Raw genomic sequence first — 22,012 nt, 5'->3', positions numbered from 1 at the left:
GACAGAATCCCTCTCCATCTAAATGGGAGGGCTGTCGGCCCGGAGGAACGCTGCGATTCGGGCCAAGAACCCGGTTGTATGCGACCTCACGAGGCATTTAACTCACAGACCAGCACCCATCCAGTGGGTCTATGTCCCGGCCGACCTAGCACGGAGCTGAGGTCTGCACGCGCTCGCTGGCCAGACTGGGGTGACCACTGGATCTAGATTATCCAGCTTGTTGCCCAGTCTGGCAGTTGATTGTAGATCTCACAGGAAAAATCCAGGAGAAAAATCTAAAAATATTTACCAGGACCAAAGAACTAGGTTCTTGCTCCTGACTAGCCAGAAAAAACAAAAAAAAAAAAAAAAATATGAGTGGCTATAGCAGAGAGAGGGAGTGAATACCCCTATGGGACTGCCCATGGGTGTAGCCAGAATTCAATTCTGCCTAGTGTTCTACTCCTGTAGCAGGCAGCATAACCCAATGGTTAATAATACCAGGTGCTGTGTCCGTCAATGCACGAAAGAGAAAAATACTTTTACTTTCTGCTATAAAAACATATCCAATAATAATTTTTTTTTTTTTTTTTTTTTTTTTACATAAAACACTTATACTATACATTTTAGCCAAAATGTATTCTGTTACATGTCTCAAAAAAATAAATAAAAAAAAAAAAAAGGCCAATAAGTATTTTTTTTTGTTTAAAATTTTTACAATAAAGTTACAAACCTAGAGACAGATTCATCATTCAGCATTACAACACATTAGCATCAGTGAACAATGCAGCTCCCAGTTCAATAGTGACAATTTTCTTGTAAAAAAAAAAAAAAGGTACATGAAATAAAGATTTACAGAGGCAATATCACATCACCCAAGAAATACCAACAGTAACTGAGTCAGGTGCCCATCAAGGCCTACATATATTCAGCATCTTGCCCACAATATGAACCTTTAACCAAGGAACAATTTGACGCTGTATAATTATCTATCCAACCACCCCACACACAATTTATCAGGTACCCCTCTAATAAAGATACGTAGCTTCATATAGCAGTAAAGTATTATTTATCAACTCCTTCCAGGCCATGATGGTGGGGGGCCACAGGTTTCGTGCACGACAAATTATTTTAAGTGCATAGTACAGGAGCAGTGTAAGTAGCGTATGGATCACCTTTTTGGGTGGTAATGGGTATACCAGGCCCATATTTTGGTTGGTTTGTGTGAAAGATATAGCTTCTACAAACTAAGATACATACTGGAATTTTTTTATACTAGTAATGGCGGCGATCAACGAATTAGAATGGGATTGTCATACTGCGACAGGCAATCTAACAAACCGACGCTGGGGGAACCAACTGTCACTGATCTGATTACAGTGATCAATGCTACCAATATACACTGTCACTGTGCTGACACTGGGCAGGAAGGGGTTAAATGTATGCCCAACAAGTGTGTGTACTGTGTTGCTTTTGCTGGCAATGTAGTTTAAATTATTTCTTGCTTAGCAGGAAATGAACAAACAACGAGATCCTGTCACTCTACACAGCTCTGTTATTTACATTCATTGGCCAGGACCCAGTGATCAGCATGTGCTATAATGAATTACAGCAAAGCAGGGCAGGCGCGCGCGCCCCAATAAGAAAAGCAGAATCACGTATAAATATATGATTCTGCGCACAGCGCCCATCCTGTAGCAGTAAATCTACAGGAGGTGGTCGCTAAGTGGTTAATACAGAACTACCAATTACCCTTCTTACACCATAAATGTGGATAGCTGCTGCGAAAATCAAGCTTCTGGACAGTGTTTATAAAAAACACTGTTCAGAAGCTCAATTTAGAAATACAATGCAACATTGTTACACTGTACTTTAACTCATCTGAAGAGAGGCAACCTTTGATCTGCAAATCAAAAGGATAAATCCAAAACACTTAAAGCGGAGTTCCACCCTGGTTATACATTTTTTAATAAAAATACCCCCGGGACAGTCAGGGCTAGCACATTCCACAATGGCTGGCCTCTGATCTGTCCCGGGTTGCACTTACCTTTTGGGAGAAATACTTACCTTGAAAAGGTCTTGTCCAGCGCTGCCATCTCAGGTGTGGGCAGCTTGAAGCCAGCGCGATCCTCTTCCGCGTCCTCTTCCTTCTTCTTCGGTCCCACGATGCACTGCACCGGCCCCGACGTCACTTCCGGTGCGCGCGCGTCATCCCTCCACAGCTTCTGGGCATGCCCAGAAGCTGTTTAAAAGGGAATGACGCGCGCGCACCGGAACTGACGTCGGGGCCGGTGCAGGCGCAATGATTCCTGGGAGCGATGACGTTCAGCTCCCAGGAATCATTGCAAAAGCCAGGAAGTGACGAATCGCCGTGGCCGCCGAGGGGAGGAAGAAGGAAGTAAGGTAAGTATATTTTCTCTACAAGGTAAGTAAAAAAAAAATAAATAAATAAATTGCGATTATCCATTTGTTTTTCAGGTGACCCGGAGCGAGAAGATGGAGGCAAGTATAAATTTAGGGTGGAACTCCGCTTTAACATCGCTACAGCCACAATCTAAGACTAACCTATCTAGCCCTGTAAAGAAGAAATCGCTATACATACCTTTTCTGAAGCCGATCCGGTCCAGTCCCACGCTGAGCTGTCAGCAGCAGGTTCACTGTGGAGGGAGGGTGCAGGAGGCAGCCGACAACGGAAGCCCCAAAAGGAACTATGGGTGACGTTACTTCCCATGCATTTCCCAGCCGTTTTCAGTTGTCTCCGAGCTTTTGTTGCTGGAGCCTGAACCAAAGCAGCTTCAGAAAAGGCATGTATAGCAATTTCTTCTTTACAAGGTTACATGTGTTCGTTTTAGAATGTGTGGATGCAGCGGTTTTTGTGTTAGCGTGGACTTGCCCCGTTAAATCCTTTATTCCTATTTAACCTCTTAACTCCAATCAGTTCTAATTCACTCCCTTTTCTAAATTTTGTGAGTTCTTGTGCATCAAAAAGAACAATAGTATATTACCTAAACATGGAATCCCATCTTTCAATGTGACAAACATGGCTGTCCCATAACAACACAAGACTTCCAAAAAGACGACTTACTAAATACAAGTTTTAAATTGGTTGTTTTCTCTAATGAAGTTAAACAAAAAATATGAAAGCAACCCATAGGGGATGCCATTCATCTAATATTCCATACTAATGGACCACAGACACTGCTCAAAAAAAAATTAAAAGGAACACTTTGAAAACATATCAGATCTCAATTGAGAAAAATATCATGCTGGATATCTATACTGATTTGGACTGGGTAATGCGTTAGGAAAGAAAGGATGCCACGGCGTTTGATGGAAATTAAAATGATCAACCTACAGGGGGCTGAATTTAAAGACACCCCGAAAGTCAAAGTGAAAAAGTGATGCAACAGGCTAGTTCAGTTTTGCTGAAATATTTAAATTGCAGAAACTCCATAGATTGTATGGCCCCCCACGTGCTTGTATGCATGCCTGACAATGTCATGGCATGCTGCTAATGAGATGATGGATGGTGTCCTGGGGTATTTCCTCCCAGATCTGCACCAGGGCGTCACTGAGCTCCTGAACAGACTGAGCTGCAACCTGGCGGCATTGGATGGACCGTAACAATGTCCCAGAGGTCGGGCATTGTCCTGCACCAGCAGGAACCTAGGACCCACTGCACCAGAGTAGGGTCTGAGAATGGGTCCAAGGATTTCATCTGGATACCTAATGGCAGTCAGGATGCCATGGTCTAGCCTGTAGTTGACGGCGCGTCCATCTAAGCATATGCCTCCCCAGAACATCACTGACCCACCACCAAACCAGCCATGGTGAACAATGTTACAGAATGTAAAATTTTCCACGGCTTCTCCAGACCCTTTCACGTCTGTCCCATGTGATCAGGGTGAACCTGCTCTCATCTGCGAAAAGCCCAGCGCGCCAGTGGCAGTCTGGCCAATTCGGGTGTTCAATGGCAAATGCCAATCGAGCTCCATGGTGCCGGGCAGTGAGCACAGGGCCTACTAGAGGATGTTGGGCCCTCAGGCCACCTTCGTGAAGTCAGTTTATGATGGTCTGATCAGAGACAATTCACACCAGTGGCCTGCTGGAGTTCATTTTGTGGGGCTCTGGCAGGGCTCATCCTGTTCCTACTTGCACAAAGAAGCAGATCCTGGCCCTGCTGATGGGTTAAGGACCTTCCGCAACCCTATCAAGTTCTCCAAGAATCTCCTTAATTCGCTTGAGACTGTGCTGGGAGACACATCAAACCTAGCAATGGCATATATTAATGCGCCATCCTGGAGGAGTTGGACTGCCTGTGCAACCTCTATAGCAAGGATCTTCAAACTACGGCCCTCCAGTTGTTCAGGAACTACAATTCCCATCATGCCTAGTCATGTCTGTGAATGTCAGAGTTTTACAATGCCTCATGGGATGTGTAGTTCCGCAACAGCTGGAGGGCCGTAGTTTGAGGATCCCTGCTATAGGCTCCAGGTATCGTCTCATGCTACCAGTGGTGACACTGACCCTAGCCAAATGCAAAACTAGTGAAAAACATTCAGAAAGAGGAGTAAGGAAAAAAAAAGGTCAGTGGCCTCCACCTGTAAAACCATTAGTTTTGTGGGTCGTCTCATTGTTGCCTATATAGTGCAGCTGTTCATTAATTTCAGCTGCTTTGGTGTTAATGAAGTTAACAACCCCCTCTGCTATTTAACAGACCAGATCAATATCCCAGGAGGTTAATTAACTTGATGCCATACTCTAAAATTAAAAAAATTTTGCTAAAAGAGACCTAGGGTGAACAGGAGCACGTTGTTTATTGCCAACTTAGGGGGTGGTCTGGGAGCGCCAGATTTGGTGAAATATTTTTATGCAGCGCAACTATTCAAATTAACTCGCTTCCACTCCTCTCATTGGTCCACATGGATGTACATTGAGTCAGCTCAAGATCCGTCCAAGCCTATTAGTCCCCTAATGTAGCTGAAACAGAAGGATAGGTCACCAATGCTTTGTCCCACCACCTCTTTCTCCGAGTCTATGAGATAGGCCATCAAAAACCCAGGGCTTCAAATCCCCCCATAACCTCCTTGCTCCAATAGCGGGCAATCCTGATTTCACCTATGGTCTCCAGCCCCATAACTTTGCTTGGTGGACTAATAAAGGTCTTATTCGCATTGCTGATTGTTGTGATAACAGGGGTGTCATGTCTAAGGCTTGTTTACAGGAAAAATACCATCTCCCTAACTCTGAATTTTATCACTATGTGCAACTCACGCACTACTGAAGATCTTTACAGTCAGTCTCAGATCTTGCCACATCTACTCCCATGGAATTTCTTTGCAGATTTTATAATAAGCACACGGGGCACATCTTGAAAATTTATGGAATCCTTACCTCCTCCTCGACCAAATTGTTTTCTATGCATGCAGAAGTGGGAAAAGGATCGCCATTCCACTTTTGAACGAGGACTGGTTTCAGATGGCCCAGTGTGCTTCTAGATCGAACAACAACACGTCCTTGATGGAGGCCAATTATAAAAGGTACTGATGAGATGGTACATGGTGCCAACGAGAATAGCAACTTATGTTGAGGGGGCTGCTTGTTTTCGAGGCTGTGGCATGCAGGGCACAGTATTGCATACGTGGTCCTGCCCTAAGGTTAAGAGATTGTGGATCCGGGTTTACAATTTTATTTATTCCCTCACACAAGTCAATTTACTCAAATCCCCCAAACAAGCCTTGCTGGGGCACACCTCCATGAAGGTGCCGCGCAGGGCCAGGAAATAGGTGCCATTTATATTCACGGTCATGGAGGTCCCCAACCATTCTGTTTGAGCTACTACCTCAATTCGACAAAACATGGGAACATGGGAACCTTGGATCCACTATCTCTCGGCTCCTTTGTAGCCTGGGCATGCCTGAGCCCTCTTAGCGTAGCAATATTTGTACAGATCCGCTCACTCTTGGACTTCTGTCTCTTTTCTACGTCCCTTTTCTGTTTTCTTCTCAAGGTTTGGCCATGATAGGGTTGGGAACAGTTGATCCCGCAGCGCTCACCCTCTTACCCTATGACCCTACTGTGATTAAGGTCATGGGGGGGGGGGGGGAGCGGCGCGCACTTTCTGGGGTGCCTGGGCGCATATCAAAACGTTGGTGGCCGGACGCTCTGGACTTTGTGGATCATTGTGTGATGAGAACAGTTTTATGGCTAACCTTATGAAACGAGTATTGTTGTACCCCTCTCTTATGTGATCTTCCCCTCTTGAGTCTTACGTGCATTGCAGCTTTTTATGTTGATTGTGCTATTTGACCAGTTCTGTTTTATTACGTGCTTTGAAAAAACCCAATAAAAATAATTAGAAGTGAAAAAATGTTCCTTTAATTTTTTTGAGCAGTGTATTTACACTGCTGTGACAGCAACCCCAAGATATATTCATTGCTTACCTGCATGATCAGGCTCATCACAGACCAGAAATAATAGGGATTTTTTGGAACAATTTTATAAAGTGCCATTCCAGCCTGCAAAACACAAGGTAGTAACAATCATCAGCACAACAATTTAGAACCAGCAGCGGGTCGGTGCATCCGGAAAGTATTCACAGCGCTTCACTTTTTCCACATTTTGTTATGTTACAGCCTTATTCCAGAGTTGATTAAACATGTTATTTTCCTCAAAATTCTACAAACAATACCCCATAATGACAATGTGAAAGAAGTTGGTTTGAAAACTTAGAAAAATGTATTACAAAAAAAAAAAAAAAAAAGACACACACCGGAGTCCTACAAGGTATAGAACTAGCTCCCCACAAAATTTAAAGAAGGGAACTTCTTTAACCGCTTCAATACAGTGCACTTTCACCCCCATCATGCCCAGGCCAATTTTCAGCTTTCAGCGCTCTCACATTTTGAATGGCTATTGCGCAATCATGCTACACTGTATGTATATGAAATTTGTATCATTGTTTTCACACAAATAGAGCTTTCTTTTGGGGGTATTTAATCACCGCTGGGTTATTTCTTTAAAAAAAAAAAAAAAAAAAAAAAAAGGGGTTATTTTCTGAGAGTACATTTTGAAAATAAATGTTTCTCCTTCACTGATGAGGTGGTACCAATGAGAAGGTACTAATATGCCGCACTGACGGATGGCACCACTAGTGCCCACAATCAGTGCCCATAGTACTGCCAGTCAGTGCCTAGATGAGCAGGCACTGATTGGCACTCTATTTCAATCTTCTGTAACCAGGGCACTGATGATCAGTGCCCTGATTACATGTCCTCGTCTCCCCTGTGAATAACGTCACTTCATTTACATGTGACACAGCCGATCACATGGGCAAAGAGTCATGTCATTGACTCTTTACCAAGATCAGGGTCACACCGTGTCCTAGCAAGGCGCGCAAGCGAGAGAGGCCGTTCTGGTGCACTGTCATATGACCGAGTCCCAGAATAGATGCACCGCTCTGCCGTCATTTGACGGCGGGCGGGTAGGAAGTGGTTAAACACTTATTCCCAAACCAAAATGAATATAAGCACCACCTTCTCTTACATATTCAAAAAAATGATTTCCACTGATCTTTATAAGTCATCAACTTAATTGACCATGAAAGCACAGGAAAATAGACCGTAAATGTGCGATTACTCCCATAGACATGTAAAAGTCACCATATTTAATTGAAAAGAAAATATAAAATTCACATAGATATTGACAAGACACTTAAAACATATCTTAACTGCTCTGCTCCCTATTCAGCCTGTCTATACATGATGAAAATAGTAGGGATATATCTGGCATAATATACTAAATTTCATACATGTAGCAGACAGGTAAACACCCAATGAACATGGAGATGTATGAAAATGTATCACTAGGGCGCCATGGCTCTTAGAATTTCTCCTCTGATCATGTTCTCCCAGGGGTTTATTATTGATATTTTAGTGTATTGGCTTCTTTAAAGGTTGAATACAGAGATTACCCCAAACGAAAAAATGTTTAATTTTTGGGGTGCCTCTGAGGTTCAAGTGAGGAAATCGAGATAAAAAGGCTCTGTTCCCTTTAAATCCAGGATCAGTGAAATTCGAATGCAAATCGCCCACACTTGTGGTCTAGAGGAGGCACATAGGAAAAGATATTCTTTTCAAAGGTTTAAATGATGTATGATAAAATAAAATACAGTATCTCACAAAAGTGAGTACACCCCTTAAAGTTTTGAAACCATTATATATCTTCATGTGACAACAACACTGAGGAAATGACACTTTGCTACAATGTAAAGTAGAGAGTTTACAGCTTGTATAACAGTATAAATTTGCTGTCCCCTCAAAAGAACCCACACAGTCAATAATGTCTAAACCCCTGGCAACAAAGTGAGTACACCCCTAAGTGTAAATGTTCCAAATTTCAATATTTTATGTGACCACCATTATTTTCCAGCACTGCCTTAACCCTCTTGGGCAGGGAGTTCACCAGAGCCTCACAGATTGCCACTGGAGTCCTCTGCCACTCCTCCATGACGACATCTTGGAACTGGTGAATGTTAAGAGACCTTGCGCGCTCCTCCACCTTCCATTTGAGGATGCCCCACAGATGCTCAATAGGGTTTAGGTCTGGAGACATGCTTAGCCAGTCAATCACCTTTACACTCAGCTTGTTTAGCAAGGCAGTGGTCATCCTAGCGGTGTGTTTGGGATCGTTATTTTGAAATACTGCCCTGCGACCCAGTCTCCGAAGGGAGGGGGATCATGCTCTGCTTCAGTATGTCACAGTACATGTTGGCATTCATGGTTCCCTCAAACAGTAGCTTCCCAGTGCCGGCAGCACTCATGCAGCCCCAGACCATGACACTCCCACCACCATGCTTGGCTGTAGGCAAGACACCCTTGTCTTTGTATTCCTCATCTGGTTGCCGCCACACGCTTGACACCATTGAACCAAATAAGTTTATCTTGGTCTCATCAGACCACAGGACATGGTTCCAGTAATCCATGTCCTTAGTCTGCTTGTTTACAGCAAACTGTTTGCGGGCTTTCCTGTGCATCATCTTTAGAAGAGGCTTTCTTCTGGGACGACATACATGCAAACCAATTTGATACAGCGTATGGTCTGAGCACTGAAAGCCGCACCCCCCCCCCCAACCTCTACAGCAATGCTGGCAGCACTCATACATCTATTTCCCAAAGACAACCTCTGGATAGGACGCTGTGCACGTGCACTTAACTGCTTTGGTGACCATGACTTGGCATTTTCCGAGTGGAACATGTCCTGTTAAACCACTGTATGGTCTGGGCCACCGCGCTGCAGCTCAGTTTCAGGGTCTTGGCAATCTTCTTATAGCCTAGGCCATCTTCATGTAGGAGCAACAATTCTTTTTTCCAAATCCTTTAGAGTTCTTTGCCATGAGGTGCCATGTTGAACGTCCAGTGACAGTAAGAGAGCGATAACACCAAATTTAATACACCTGCTCCCCCATTCACACCTGAGACATTGTAACACTAACTAGTCACATGACACTGGGGAGGGAAAATGGCTAATTGGGCCCAATTTGAACATTTTCATTTAGGGTGTACTCACTTTTGTTGCCAGCGATTTAGACAATGGCTGTGTGTAGAGAGTTATTTTGATGGTACAGGAAATTTACACTGTTCTACAAGCTAGCTGTATACTCACTACATTGTAGAAAAGTGTCATTTCAACAGTGTTGTCACATAAAACGATATAATAAAATGTTTACAAATGTGGAGGGGTGTACTCACTTTTGTGAGATACTGTATAGTCTTGTTAACTTGGCTTTGTGCTTAGGGTCGTTGTCCGGTTTGAAGATGAACCTTAATCCCAGCCTGCACTCCGGAGCAGGTTTTCATCAAGGATGTCTCTGTACATTACTGCATTCATCTTTTCCTTCAATCCTGGCTCCCAATTCCTGCCGCTGAAAAAAATCCCCACAGCATGAATGCTGCCACCATCATGTTTCACTGTAGGGATGGTATTGGCCAGATGATGAGCAGGGCCTGGTTTCCTCCAGACATGAAGCTTGTCATTCAGGCAAAAGAGTTCAATCTTTGTTTCATCAGACCAGAGAATCTGGTTTCCCATGGTCAGAGTCCTTCAGGTGCCTTTTGGCAAACTCCAGGCAGGCTGTCATGTGACTTTTACTGAGAAGTGGCTTCCGTCTGGTCACTCTACTATACAGGCCTGATTGGTGGAGTGCTGCAAAGATGGTTGTTCTTCTGGAAGGTTCTCCTCTCTCCACAAAGAAACACGAACTCCATCAGAGTGACCATTGGGTTCTTGGTCACCTCCTTAAGGCCCTTCTTCCCCGATCGGGCAGCCTGCTCTAGGAAGAGTCCTGGTGGTTCCAAACTTCTTCCATTTACGGATGATGGAGACCACTGTACTCATTTGGGACCTTTAACACTGCAGAAGTTTTTCTGTACATTTCCCTAGATCTGTGCCTCCCTACCATTCTGTCTCGGAGGTCTACCGACAAATCCTTGGACTTCATGGCTCAGTTTGTGCTCTGACATGCACTGTTAACTGTGGGACCTTATAGAGACCGGTGTGAGCTTGTCCAATCAACTGAATTTACCACAGGTGGACTCCAATCAAGTTGTAGAAACATCTCAAGGATGGCTGGTGGAAACAGGATGCACCCAAGCTCAATTTTGAGTGTCCTGGCAAAGGCTGTGTTTGCTTATGTATATGTGATATCTTTCGTTTTTTTTATTTTTAATAAATTTGCAAAGATTTCACGAAACTATTTTACGTTGTCATTATGGGGTGTTTGTAGAATTTTGAAGAAAATCAATTTAATCAATTTTGGAATAAAGCAGTAACATAAAAATGTGGAAAAAGTGAAGCGCTGTGAATACTTTCTGGTTGCAATGTACATTAATAGCTGTAGATACATTTGAAATCTGTAAACAGCACAATAAATATTTACTCCTAAGGAAAATGCACTATGATTTAATAAGAGAGTTAGCATACAGTGAGCTTACAAAAATGGGATTTTTGTCTTGCCATAAAATCCATTTCTCTGATGTTCATTGACAGGCACAGCTCCTGATCTTCTTAACCATTGGGTTATACTACCCCTACAGGAATAGGACAATAAGCAGAAGAATAAAGCGTGACTACGCCCCTATGGGCAGTCCCAGGGGGTATACTCCCACTCAGCTATAGGTACTCAGTTTTTGTTACAAGCAGTGTCAGAAGAAATCCAACTCCATAGGAGGGGTGGTGCGGTGTCTGTCAATGAATATCAGAGAAATAGATTTTACAGTAAAAATCCCATTTTCTCTATCGTTCACTGACGGACACAGCTATTGATCTTCTTACCCATTGGGATGTCCCATAATAGTGTTTAATATGGGGATGGGAGGGAGGGATGGGAAAAGCAGAAAAAAATTCCTAAAAAGGTTAAACAATATCCAACCAGGTAACCTGGAGTCGGAACAAAGAGGTTGCAATAAGTGAGCTCAACACTAGTTAATAAAAGAACAAAAATCTATTTTATTGAGAACAACAGTGTAAGAAGTCAGCCGCAACGTTGCCACTTGACTGAAGAATGACCTGGGAGATTGCCACATTAACATACACATTTAAAAACACTCATGGGCTCTATGACACTGCACCCCGCACTCTACCCATCCCACAGCCCTACCTCAATTCCCAGCAACAATAATGCAATCATTAGCCAAGAATACAGATAGATCATTTGCAAGATAATGAATTGGTTACTATGGGATATGGAGTGGTCCAGCTTATGATGGTTTGTTCCCAATGACCTCCTAATTCTTAATTCTTCAAAAATGTCACGCGTTGGGCACGTCACTCCACCCTGCCTTCCTCAGCGCCTGCCCCCCACGGCACCTACTGGGTCTTCAGGGCTACTATGCCAGGCTACGGTTGTGCAGAAGTGCTGTGACAAATGGAATCCATTTACACACGCTCCCGTCAATAGCCCCGCTCCAGCAGAGCTCCGGAAATTGTGCGCTACAGGTTTAAGCCCCGTATTGAATGGTAACTATTTGCCTACGAGCAACTGGCATCCCCATCTCTCCACTGCAGACTGGTAAGAGATCTTAGGTTATTAACCGCTGCAGTAACTGACCGGCAGGGCTTGTTTACAGATTGAGGGTATTGAGCTCACTGGACTTTCCATCCAATCCCTAGCCCGCTATCAGAATGAGAATATGGGGGTTACTGAGGTTGCCAACCTTGGGACTATTCCTAAATAAGCTGAGCACTGCACTGTAACTACTATGGAGCATGAAAGCAGGGTGTGAGTTTGTCCATTCTTTGAACCATCTGTCCACAACTGTTTGAAATCTAAAGATGCGGGTGAAAAATCTTTAAGCAAGATTGGCCATTATGACACAGGACTTTTATAATCCTTGCCTATCATGTGTCTTTTTCGGCTGAAGATTAATCCGGTTTGCTACCAATTCAGATTTCTGAGGGTCTTACGCTTTTCAAATCATGATACATGCCGATTACCAATTCTTGGAGTAGCTCGGGAGGTCCCAACCCCTATGGCCTGGAAAATTGTAGTTTGCATACAGCCACTACGTTACACGGGGAACTGTTGTCCCCATATATTGGCTTTCAGATGCAACAAGAGTTAATTATTGATTATCCTTTTTACTTCAAGGTTTAAAGCCACAAGGGACTTGAGTCTTTTCGAAGAATAAAGCCCCGTACACACGTACCGATCGTCGGCATACAAACGTTCGTCTTTTCTCCCCGGGATGTCGGTGTCTGTTGAAAAGTGCAAAGACTGCCCAAGAATTTTGTCCGCCGACTACAGCCGACTGCAGAAGTGATGTCATGTAATGGTTAACTTTCCCTGTGTTTTTTCTTTTCTGAGCATGCCCAGTCTTGCAAATCTGCGGTCTGTCGGCAGAATTCTGTACTGACTGGCGAACAATCGTCCGTTCTGGTGTCGGCATACAAAAATTTTCATGTTTGCAAGAAAGACTCTTGTCCGCAGAATGTGCGCAGACAGCTGTCGGAGTCACCATACTAACAAGCGTACAATCGGCAGATCTTTCGTCCGCCGACGTTTGTATGACGACGATCGGTACGTGTGTACGGGGCTTAAGAATTAGGAGATCATTGGGAACAAACCATCATAAGCTGGACCACTCCGTATCCCATAGTAACCAATTCATTATCTTGCAAATGATCTATCTGTATTCTTGGCTGATGATTGCATAATTGTTGATGGGGATTGAGGTGGGGGTGTGGGGTGGGTAGAGTGAGGGGTGGAGTTTTATAGAGCCCATGAGTGTTTTAAAATGTGTATGTTAATGTGGCAATTCTTTGGTGGCAATCTCACAGGTCATTCTTCAGTAAAGCGGCAACGTTGCGGCTGAATTCTTACACTGTTCTCAATAAAATTGATTTTTGATCTTTATTAACCAGTGTTGAACTCACTTATTGCAACCTCCTTGTTCCACCCCCCCCCCTTTTTCTTATATGATGTGTATGGTTGCTGGGCTCTCCGATCCAAAATTGACCGTTTGGTATTAATCATGGCAGGTGTAACCCCTTATCTCAATTAATTTGAGTGGTGCTTTGGGTACCCCAGGACATTTTTTATTCTTAATTAGTTTCAGGTAACATGGAGCTCAACCAAGAACAACTGGAGCTCACCTGAAAAAAACAATACACCCTCAAAGAGGACCATGTCCTCTAAACAGCAGCCTGAAAAACATTGTGGTCAAAACGAAGCACCTGCAGATGCCAAAACATCCACTTTATAAAATTTTGTAAAGTTGTGCACAGACGACCAGGTAGCCGCTTTGCAAACCTGCATCACTGACGCCCGATGACAAAAGGCCCAGGAGGCACTAAGCACCCTAGTAGGAGTGCTCCATAACAGGGAAAGGAGGAACCTGACCCTTCATTGAATAGGCTTAAAAAACACAGTCTGTCTGATTCATCTGGAAAATGGTCGCAGCAGAAGTGGACAAACCCTTCAGAGGTTGGTCCGTGAGCACAAATAGTGAGTCAGACTTCCTAAAAGATTCCGTAGCTGCCAGGTACACCCTAATTGCCCGAACCACATCTAAGGAATGCAAGGCAATTTCCTTAGGATGTTTAGGCCTGGGACACAGGGAAGGCAACAACAGACAACCTTTGGAAGCAATGAGGGACAGGGGCGAAGAATCACGTTCTCTCTGAACAACCAAGTAAGGTGAACGACAAGACAACGCTGCCAGCTCCAACACCCTGCGCGCAGAAGTGATTGCCACCAAAAAGGTCACCTTCTGGGATAACGTAAGCAGGGGAACCTCCCTAAGATTTTCAAAAGGAGGTTTCTGGAGGACTGAAAGCACCAAATTGAGGTCTCAAGGCGGCAATGGAGACCACGCCGGAGTCGTCAAAGTGTCAAACTCCCTGGAAAAAAGTAGGCACCAAGGAAAGTGTGGCCAATGATCATTGAAAGAAGACCGCCAAGGCTGGGACCTGGCCATTGACAGTACTCAAGTACAGGCACTGCTCAACCCCACGTCCAATGCCTTTCAACTGAGGTAATCCGCCTGACAATTTTCCACCCCAGAATGTGTACAGCAGAGATGGCTGGAATGAAACTTTCTGCCCACCTTAGAATGCTGGCTACTTCCTGAGCCACCAAGACACTTCTTGTGCCCCCTTAGCGATTGACATAGGCCACAGCCATGGCATTGTCCAATTGAATTTGCACCGGACACCCCTGAAGACGATCCGTCCAATGATCCTGACAAAGTGTCAGGATCATACAATCAGTGCATTCACCAGAGCGGTTACAGGAGCAGAGGAATCATCCTATCTGAGAAATCAGGGTGTGTGGACACCGATCAAGCAGGATGACTCCCGTCCGTGGCGGTCGAATAAGATTTTTGATAGCCTATTTTCCCAGGACCAAATCCACCTTGGACACCAAAGACTCCAGGACCGCTGTCAGTGCAGTAAGGGATTGTTGGGACCTGGAGGTCCCAGCAGCCTCAGAGAAGGATCAGGTGGGAAAATGTGCTCCATCAGTGAAAAAGGGGACCACAAAAAATAAAGGTGTAAAAAACACCGCTAGGGAGCACCACAGGTCGCCAGCCACAGATCAACAACCAATTCTATAGCAGAGGGAGAGGAACCCACCAGACTTACCACCCACCGATCAGGCACCGCAGCACCAGGCTATCTGCACACACGTGGCAATCAGGAAGAGAAAGATCCAGGAGTCAGCACCAGGGGATGAGGGGCTCCCACCGCCGAAATCACCACCCATATATGCTTCACAATCAGGGCCACTGCTATTAGCAATGAGAAACCACTAGAAAATGGCAGCCAAAGCTACACAAACATGGCCGCCAAATCTACAGCACACAGGCTACAAGAAAATGGTGACTACTGGGGGCACAGGAGGGGAACCAAATGCCTCGAAAAATTACACCAGCAGAAAGAGGGGCCCTGGCAGGAGACCCCACCAGGTACAGCCCTCTCCCAAAAGCCGATCGTCCGCTTAGCACCCCAGACCGACCTAAAAAGGTGGTATGGCCACCCCATGGGGGGGCTAAGCAGATGAGGGGCGAAGTGTCCGCAGTGACCACCGAGAAGGTGGGGGGGGGGGGGGGGGGAACGTTGTAGGAGGTGAACCCAGGGGCCGTATGCGACCTCGTGAGACGTTTAAATTGCAGGCCATGTCGCAGCCAAACTAGCACGGAGCTGAGTGAGCTCGCTAGCCAGAATAGGGTGAATACTGGATTTAAAAAAATATCCAGCCTGTCGCCCAGTCCAGCAGTTGATTATAGATTCTCACAAAAAAATAAAAAAAATCCATTAAAAAGGAAAATTGTCAGGACCGAAGATCCCAGCAAGGAACTAGGTCCTTACTCCTGACTAGGCAGAAAAAAAACTGAGTAACTATAGCAGAGAGAGGGAGTATACCCCCCTGGGACTGCCCATAGGTGTAGTCAAGCTTTTTTTCTGCCTAGTGTTCTACTCCTGTAGGGAGCAGTATAACCCAGTGGTTAAGAAGATCAGGAGCTGTGTCCGTTAATGAATGATAAACACATTTTGAAGCCTTAAAAGTAAATTAAAAAAAAAAAAAAAAAAAAAAAGCAATGATTTCTATACCTGCTGCATTTTCTTATATTCCCCTACTCTGGCGTAAGCCATGAAGAGATGAGAGTGATACTCTTCACTGGTAGGGACTTTTCTCACAGCTGCCTCGTAGAGTTTAGTCACCAATTCCGCTACAAAAAGAAAGACACAAATGATGAAGTATATTTAAATAATTGAATCCCTGATAGAACCAGAAAATCTTCTGCCACCTTTGCCATGTCAGCTATTGCTCAGTTCCTTAGGCAGTTATTTCTTGTTTCTAGGCAAGTGATTCCTTATATTTCCAAGGAGAATCTACTAGAACAGGGATTCCCAAACTAAGGCCCTGCGGCTGTTGCAGAGCTACACATCCCATGAGGCATTGTAAAACTGAAATTCACATACTTGACTAGACATGATGGGAATTGTAGTTCCTGAACAACTGCAGGGCCGTAGTTTGGGAATCCCTGTACTAGACACTAAGGCACAAGAAATGTTTCACACCCTCTAGTGGCTAAAAAGCATTATTAGTACTTGCTTTAGGGCCCTTTCACACTGATGCACTTTTGTGCAGCTTAAGAGCCCTTTTACACTGATGCGCTTTTAAAGAGTTTCCATTGACTCACAATAAAAGTTCCTTTTTGGTGTGCTTTTGGAAAACTCATAGATGGCGTTCTCTCTCCTCTCCAACAAACATGATACATATAGAGGCAAAGAACATGGACAAATAGTGCAACTACGTTTTATTGAAACAGCCAATAAAACAATGTTATGCTTACAAAAAAAACGCCCAGACCGGCAAAGGTAAAAACCGCCGAAGCTAGTGCATCCCCCTCCATCAACAGCTGACTTTCTCACCCTTCGCCTCAACAGGAAGTGCAGACTTCCTGATGACGCTATTCAGCACAATGCATTGTGGTCTGTATACTATCTAAAACTTCCAGTTAACCAACATCACTTCCTGCACTGCCATGGAATGCACGCCGGCCGTGGAGTGTTGAGGCGAAGGGTGAGAAAGTCAGCTGTTGATGGAGGAGGATGCAATTTTAACTTTGGCGGTTCTTACCTGTGCCAGTCTGGGCACTTTTTTGTTAGCATAGCATCTTTGTTTTATTTGCTATTTCAATAAAACTGAGTTGCACTATTATCTGTCTAAGTTCTTTTTACCTCTATATGTATCGTTTGTTGGAGAGAAGAGAGAACGCCATCTATGAGATTTGATATCCAGTGATCTGGAAAGACGATTTAGGTCCCAGTGACCATGGAAGTGTGGATTGGCTCACAAGGTGGATAAGGGTTTAATTATACAGGCACGATGTTGGGCAGACCACTTACCTTTATTTTTTTAGCATATGGACTATATTCATCCATCATATATGTTGAATTAATCTATTCACAATATATTTTACATGCTTTACCTTTTTATTCACTATTCATATTTTAATACATTTATGGGAATGAAGTGTAATTGTGCGCTACCCTCGTAAAATCTAAAACGTATTGAGATGAATAAGCTGCTGCTACCACCTAAATGTGTTCCCACATAGAAGATAAATGTATACATGAATAAATGTGGTAATGCTGCTGACACAAATTATTAAATTAAATAAAACTTAAAAACACCATACATGAACTTAATCTATCCAATAAAGTGAATAACTTGCTTAGGTGCAGTATAGTGCAGAGACGCTGTCTCTGATTAAAGTGCAATCAGACGGAAAATATAGAACGTGCAGATTGTGATAACAATGTTACCAAAAAATAGAAGACAGTGTGAAATTCACACACAAAAATATAAAGTGCCAATTAAATAAACAACAAGAGTGCAATGTGCTACCGAGACTTCTCACACTGCACCTGGTGCTTGCAGCACGTCACTTAAGGAGTGGACACACACGGAATGACCCACTGATTGCTGTTTTGATAGAGACTCGGATTATTTAAACTTTAAAAGAGATTTATTTACTCCTATTTATTCTTTCACCTTGGACTTATTCGCCTTGTTTGCACTGTATTTAACCAGAGACAGAGTCGGTAGCACATTGCACTTGTTAGTTACTTAATTGGCACTTTTTTTTTTTTTATGTATGGATTTCACACTGTCTATTTTTTGGTTACATGGTTATCACATCCATTTATCCTGATCTGCACGTTCTATATTTTCCATCTGATTGCACTTTAGTTCATCAGAGACAGCGTCTCTGCACTATACTGCACCTAAGCAAGTTATTCACTTTATTGGATATACTAAATTCATGTATGGTGTGTCAAGTTTTATTTTATTTAATAATTTGTGTCCTGTTAGCAGCGCTACCACACTTATTCCTATATATTAATATACTTCTGCACATGAGCACTTTCAGTTTGCACATCTTGTTTATTGTATATTAAATATATTGCTATCTATGAAATATATGCACGTTGACACTTTACATCTCTACTTTGTAGGTAGTGTTGTAGATTTATATGCATTTTTAAGAATAGGTAGTCCATAAGAGATTGGAATATATCATTTTTCCTTGTTGGAATTTATGCACATATAACTAAACCGTGCCTTACTTTTATTTGTTCACGTTATGTGTTTTCACATTCAAAAGGGGCAGCGGTCTTTTTATGCGAAGGGTGTTTTGGAGTTGGGTATTGGGCGCCTTCACATAGTTTAGATTTTGGAAAACTGCACCAAAGATGCAGCACTATTCAAAGCACAGCGCACATGCAGTTACATAGCAATTAATAGGGAATAGTTTTCATATATACAATGCATGTATTTTTTTTTTTTTTTTTTTTTAAAGAAGACTTCAGCATGAACTGCAGACATACTGGATCCCAGCTGGTGATAACCCTTCACCTTACAGTGAACATCTAGCAAAGCGGTGTTGCCTAAAATCTCCAATGTTTAACCACTTGCCTACTGGGCACTTTTACCTCCTTCCTGACCAGACTAATTTTCAGCTTTCTCACACTTTGAATGACAATTGCGCGGCCATGCAACACTGTACCCAACGTTTTTAGAATTTTTTTTTCACACAAATAGAGCTTTCTTTTGGTAGTATTTAATCCCCACCGGGTTTTTTTTTTTTTTTTAGCAAAAATAAACACGTTTGTAATAAAATTTTGGAAACCGGTAATTTTTATCCTTCACTGATGTGCACTGATGAGGCAGCAGTGGTGAGCACAGTTTAGTCTGCACTTCTAATCAGTGCCCTGATTATCAGTGCACATGCCACTTTTTAGAGAAGCCGGTTATCGGCTCTCTTCTCCTTTCCTCATTCTGTCAGCATAAGGAAAGGAGTGCCAATAACCGGCTTCTATTTACATCCGTGATCAGCTGTGATTGGACACAGCTAATCACGTGGTAAAGAGCCGCTGATTGCCTGTTTATCTCAATCTGTGATCAGCAGTGTCCTCTGGACACTGATCACAGAGCGCGCCGCCCGCGCCCAGCAGCAGGCGTGATCACGGAAGGCCGTCATTTGATGGCCTCCGAGCATTAGCCATCCAAATGACAGCTACAGAGTGGTTGGCAAGTGGTTAGAAAAAAGGAAAAAAAAAAAATCTCTTTCCTACCAGTAAGTGAACAGACACCTGTACTGGGTTTTAGCACTCTTCAGAATGTTCGCAGAACAAGGAAGGAGGGAATCCAGACACAAAGCAACCTTAGTCTACAAGTGGCCAATACTGCTGCACTGATTTTTCAATTGTTTACATTTCTACAATTTAAAAAGATTGTTAAACTTGGAAATTGTGCAAAAAAAAAAAATAAAAAAAAAAACACTTACGCCTGTGCATTTCTCTGTACAAGATGGTGAGTGCTTGCAAGGAGTTGTCATCGGTGGGCTCCAGAGCTGCTACCTCTTGGGCCAGCACAAAAGCTTCATCTTGCTTCCCCGTTCGCTGTAACCCAATTGCTTTGAGAACCTAGGAGATATATCAGAGATTTTTGGTGACTCTTGTGATTGCAAGCACCTAGAAAAATGCTTAAAGAATATGTGACCCCAACATTTAATATTTCTAATATGTGCATGTAATACCATGTACTTGTGATAAAAAAATAAAAAGGTTACTTTATTTCTTCCCTTGTGTAAAATACCTGGTGTTCATGCCAGTCCCTCTGCTTTCCTATTTTAAACTGACCACACCCATCTCAACATGGACAGTTTCCTGGGTGTGCTGGGAGAACAGCCTGCCTGTCCTCCAGCAATCAGACTTGTACTGAATATAAATATAGAAAACAAATTCAATAATAGCTGAGTTTGGATCTCACGTTTATTGCAACTCCTTTCACAACCTAATCAAATAGATTTCAACATTTTCAGAGAATGATCTTAAAGTGGTTCTAAAGGCAAAATGTTTTTTGTCTTAATTCAGTCTCTGCATAAAGGCAAAATGTTTTTTTCCCTAATGCAGTCTGTGCATTAGGGTAAAAAACCTTACAATAGCAGTGCCACCCAGCCCCCTCACAAAACACCTACCCGAATCATCCATCGATCCAGCGCTGTGCCTGTCTGCAGCTCTTATCTTCCCTCTACATTCTCTTTCAGGCTTCACTGAGAGAAGCGGGAGCCATTCAAATACATGTGAAGAGGGAGAGGTGGGCAGGGCTGAGCCACACTGTTTGTCTATGGACAAACACAGTCTGAATCAGGAGGGCATCCGTACAAATGTCCCCATAGCAGCTCGCTTGGTATGGGGGCACACGAAAAAGAGAAGGAACTGACAGCACCAGCGGGTGACTCAGTAGGAGGATCAGGACCGCTCTGTTCAATACAACTACATAAAGCAAGTAGGGAATAACACTTTTTTTGCCTTCCTAAAATAACAAACAGCCTTTAAAACTACTTTAAGAGTTTAACACTCCACCGTGACATAGTTTGACTTCGCTCACGCAGGGCTTCAGCTTGAATAAGAATAGTGTACACAGCAAGCATTTGTAAAAAAACAAAAAAAAAATTTGGCAAGCATAAAATCAGCTTTGTTGAAGCCTATAAAGAAATGTCTTCCACTATGAAGATGTTGAACACAAATCTTAATGAAATTGCTGCTAGCGATCTTGAGTCGATATTCGAACCACTTGCTGACCGGTCACACTGGTGCTACTGCGGCAAAGTGGTTTGATTCCGTCCAGCGATGTAGACCTACATCACTGGACTCCTCCCCTTGTGGGCGGCTCGCTCCAGCTGTATTCAGTTACAGCGGGAGTCGGGCCAGGGGGAGGAGCGGCGGTGATAACCGCCGCTTTTCCCCGATCGTCAGGGAATCGAGTGTGGAGATCCTAAGTGACAGACAGGGTCAGATTGCAGGGTTCAGCATAGCTGAACCTGCGATCTGTCCCTGTGTCACTCAGTCACCTCCCCCCACACACGTCAGTAAGCACCAGGCATACATTAACCCCTCCCTCCCTAATAAAAATTAACCCCTTCCCTGCCAGTGTCATTTTTACAGTAACAGTGCATATTTATAGCACTGATTACTGTAGTAATGTCACTGGTACCCCCAAAAGTGTCAAAAATGTCAGTCAAGGGTCCGATCTGTCCGCCGCAATGTCGCAGTCCCGCAAAAAAAAAAAAAAAAAAAAAAAAAAAAAAAAAAAACACAAAAATTACAGAAATCTTTCCCTTAGTAAACGCAATAACTTTTGCGCAAACCAATCAAAATACGCTTATTGCGATTTTTTTTACAAAAAATATGTAGCAGAAAACAAATTGGCCTAAAATGATAAAAAAAATTTGATTTTTACATTTTTTTGGTGGGGAATTTCATATAAAAAATTTGAAAAATATGGTTATTTTTTCAAAATTGTCGCTCTTTTTGTTTATAGCGCAAAAAGTAAAAATCACACAGGTGATCAAATACCACCAAAAGAAAGCTCTGTTTGTGGGGAAAAAAAGGACGTACATTTCGTTTGGGTACGGTGTTGCCGGACCGCGCAATTGTCAGTTAAAGTCGCACAGTGCCG

The 22,012-nt window shown here is 43.3% G+C and overlaps 1 protein-coding gene across 1 annotated transcript in view; it reads right to left on the bottom strand.

The window, feature by feature from the left end:
• NAA25 (N-alpha-acetyltransferase 25, NatB auxiliary subunit) overlaps window positions 1-22,012 on the bottom strand; it is a 129,910-nt gene that overhangs the window by 94,129 nt on the left and 13,769 nt on the right. The window contains exons 3-5 of the mRNA XM_082243438.1: window positions 19,836-19,974; window positions 16,090-16,208; window positions 6,423-6,497 (exon numbers count right to left, since the gene is read on the bottom strand). Coding sequence (XP_082099564.1) covers window positions 6,423-6,497; window positions 16,090-16,208; window positions 19,836-19,974 — 333 coding nt within the window. The remainder of the gene's footprint in view (window positions 1-6,422; window positions 6,498-16,089; window positions 16,209-19,835; window positions 19,975-22,012) is intronic.

The sequence above is a fragment of the Pelophylax lessonae genome (genome assembly GCF_965119305.1).
Source record: "Pelophylax lessonae genome assembly, chromosome: 1".
NCBI classification, from domain to species: Eukaryota; Metazoa; Chordata; class Amphibia; order Anura; family Ranidae; genus Pelophylax; species Pelophylax lessonae.
Note: the sequence above shows the minus strand (reverse complement) of the source record. Positions and strands in the feature narration are given on the sequence as shown.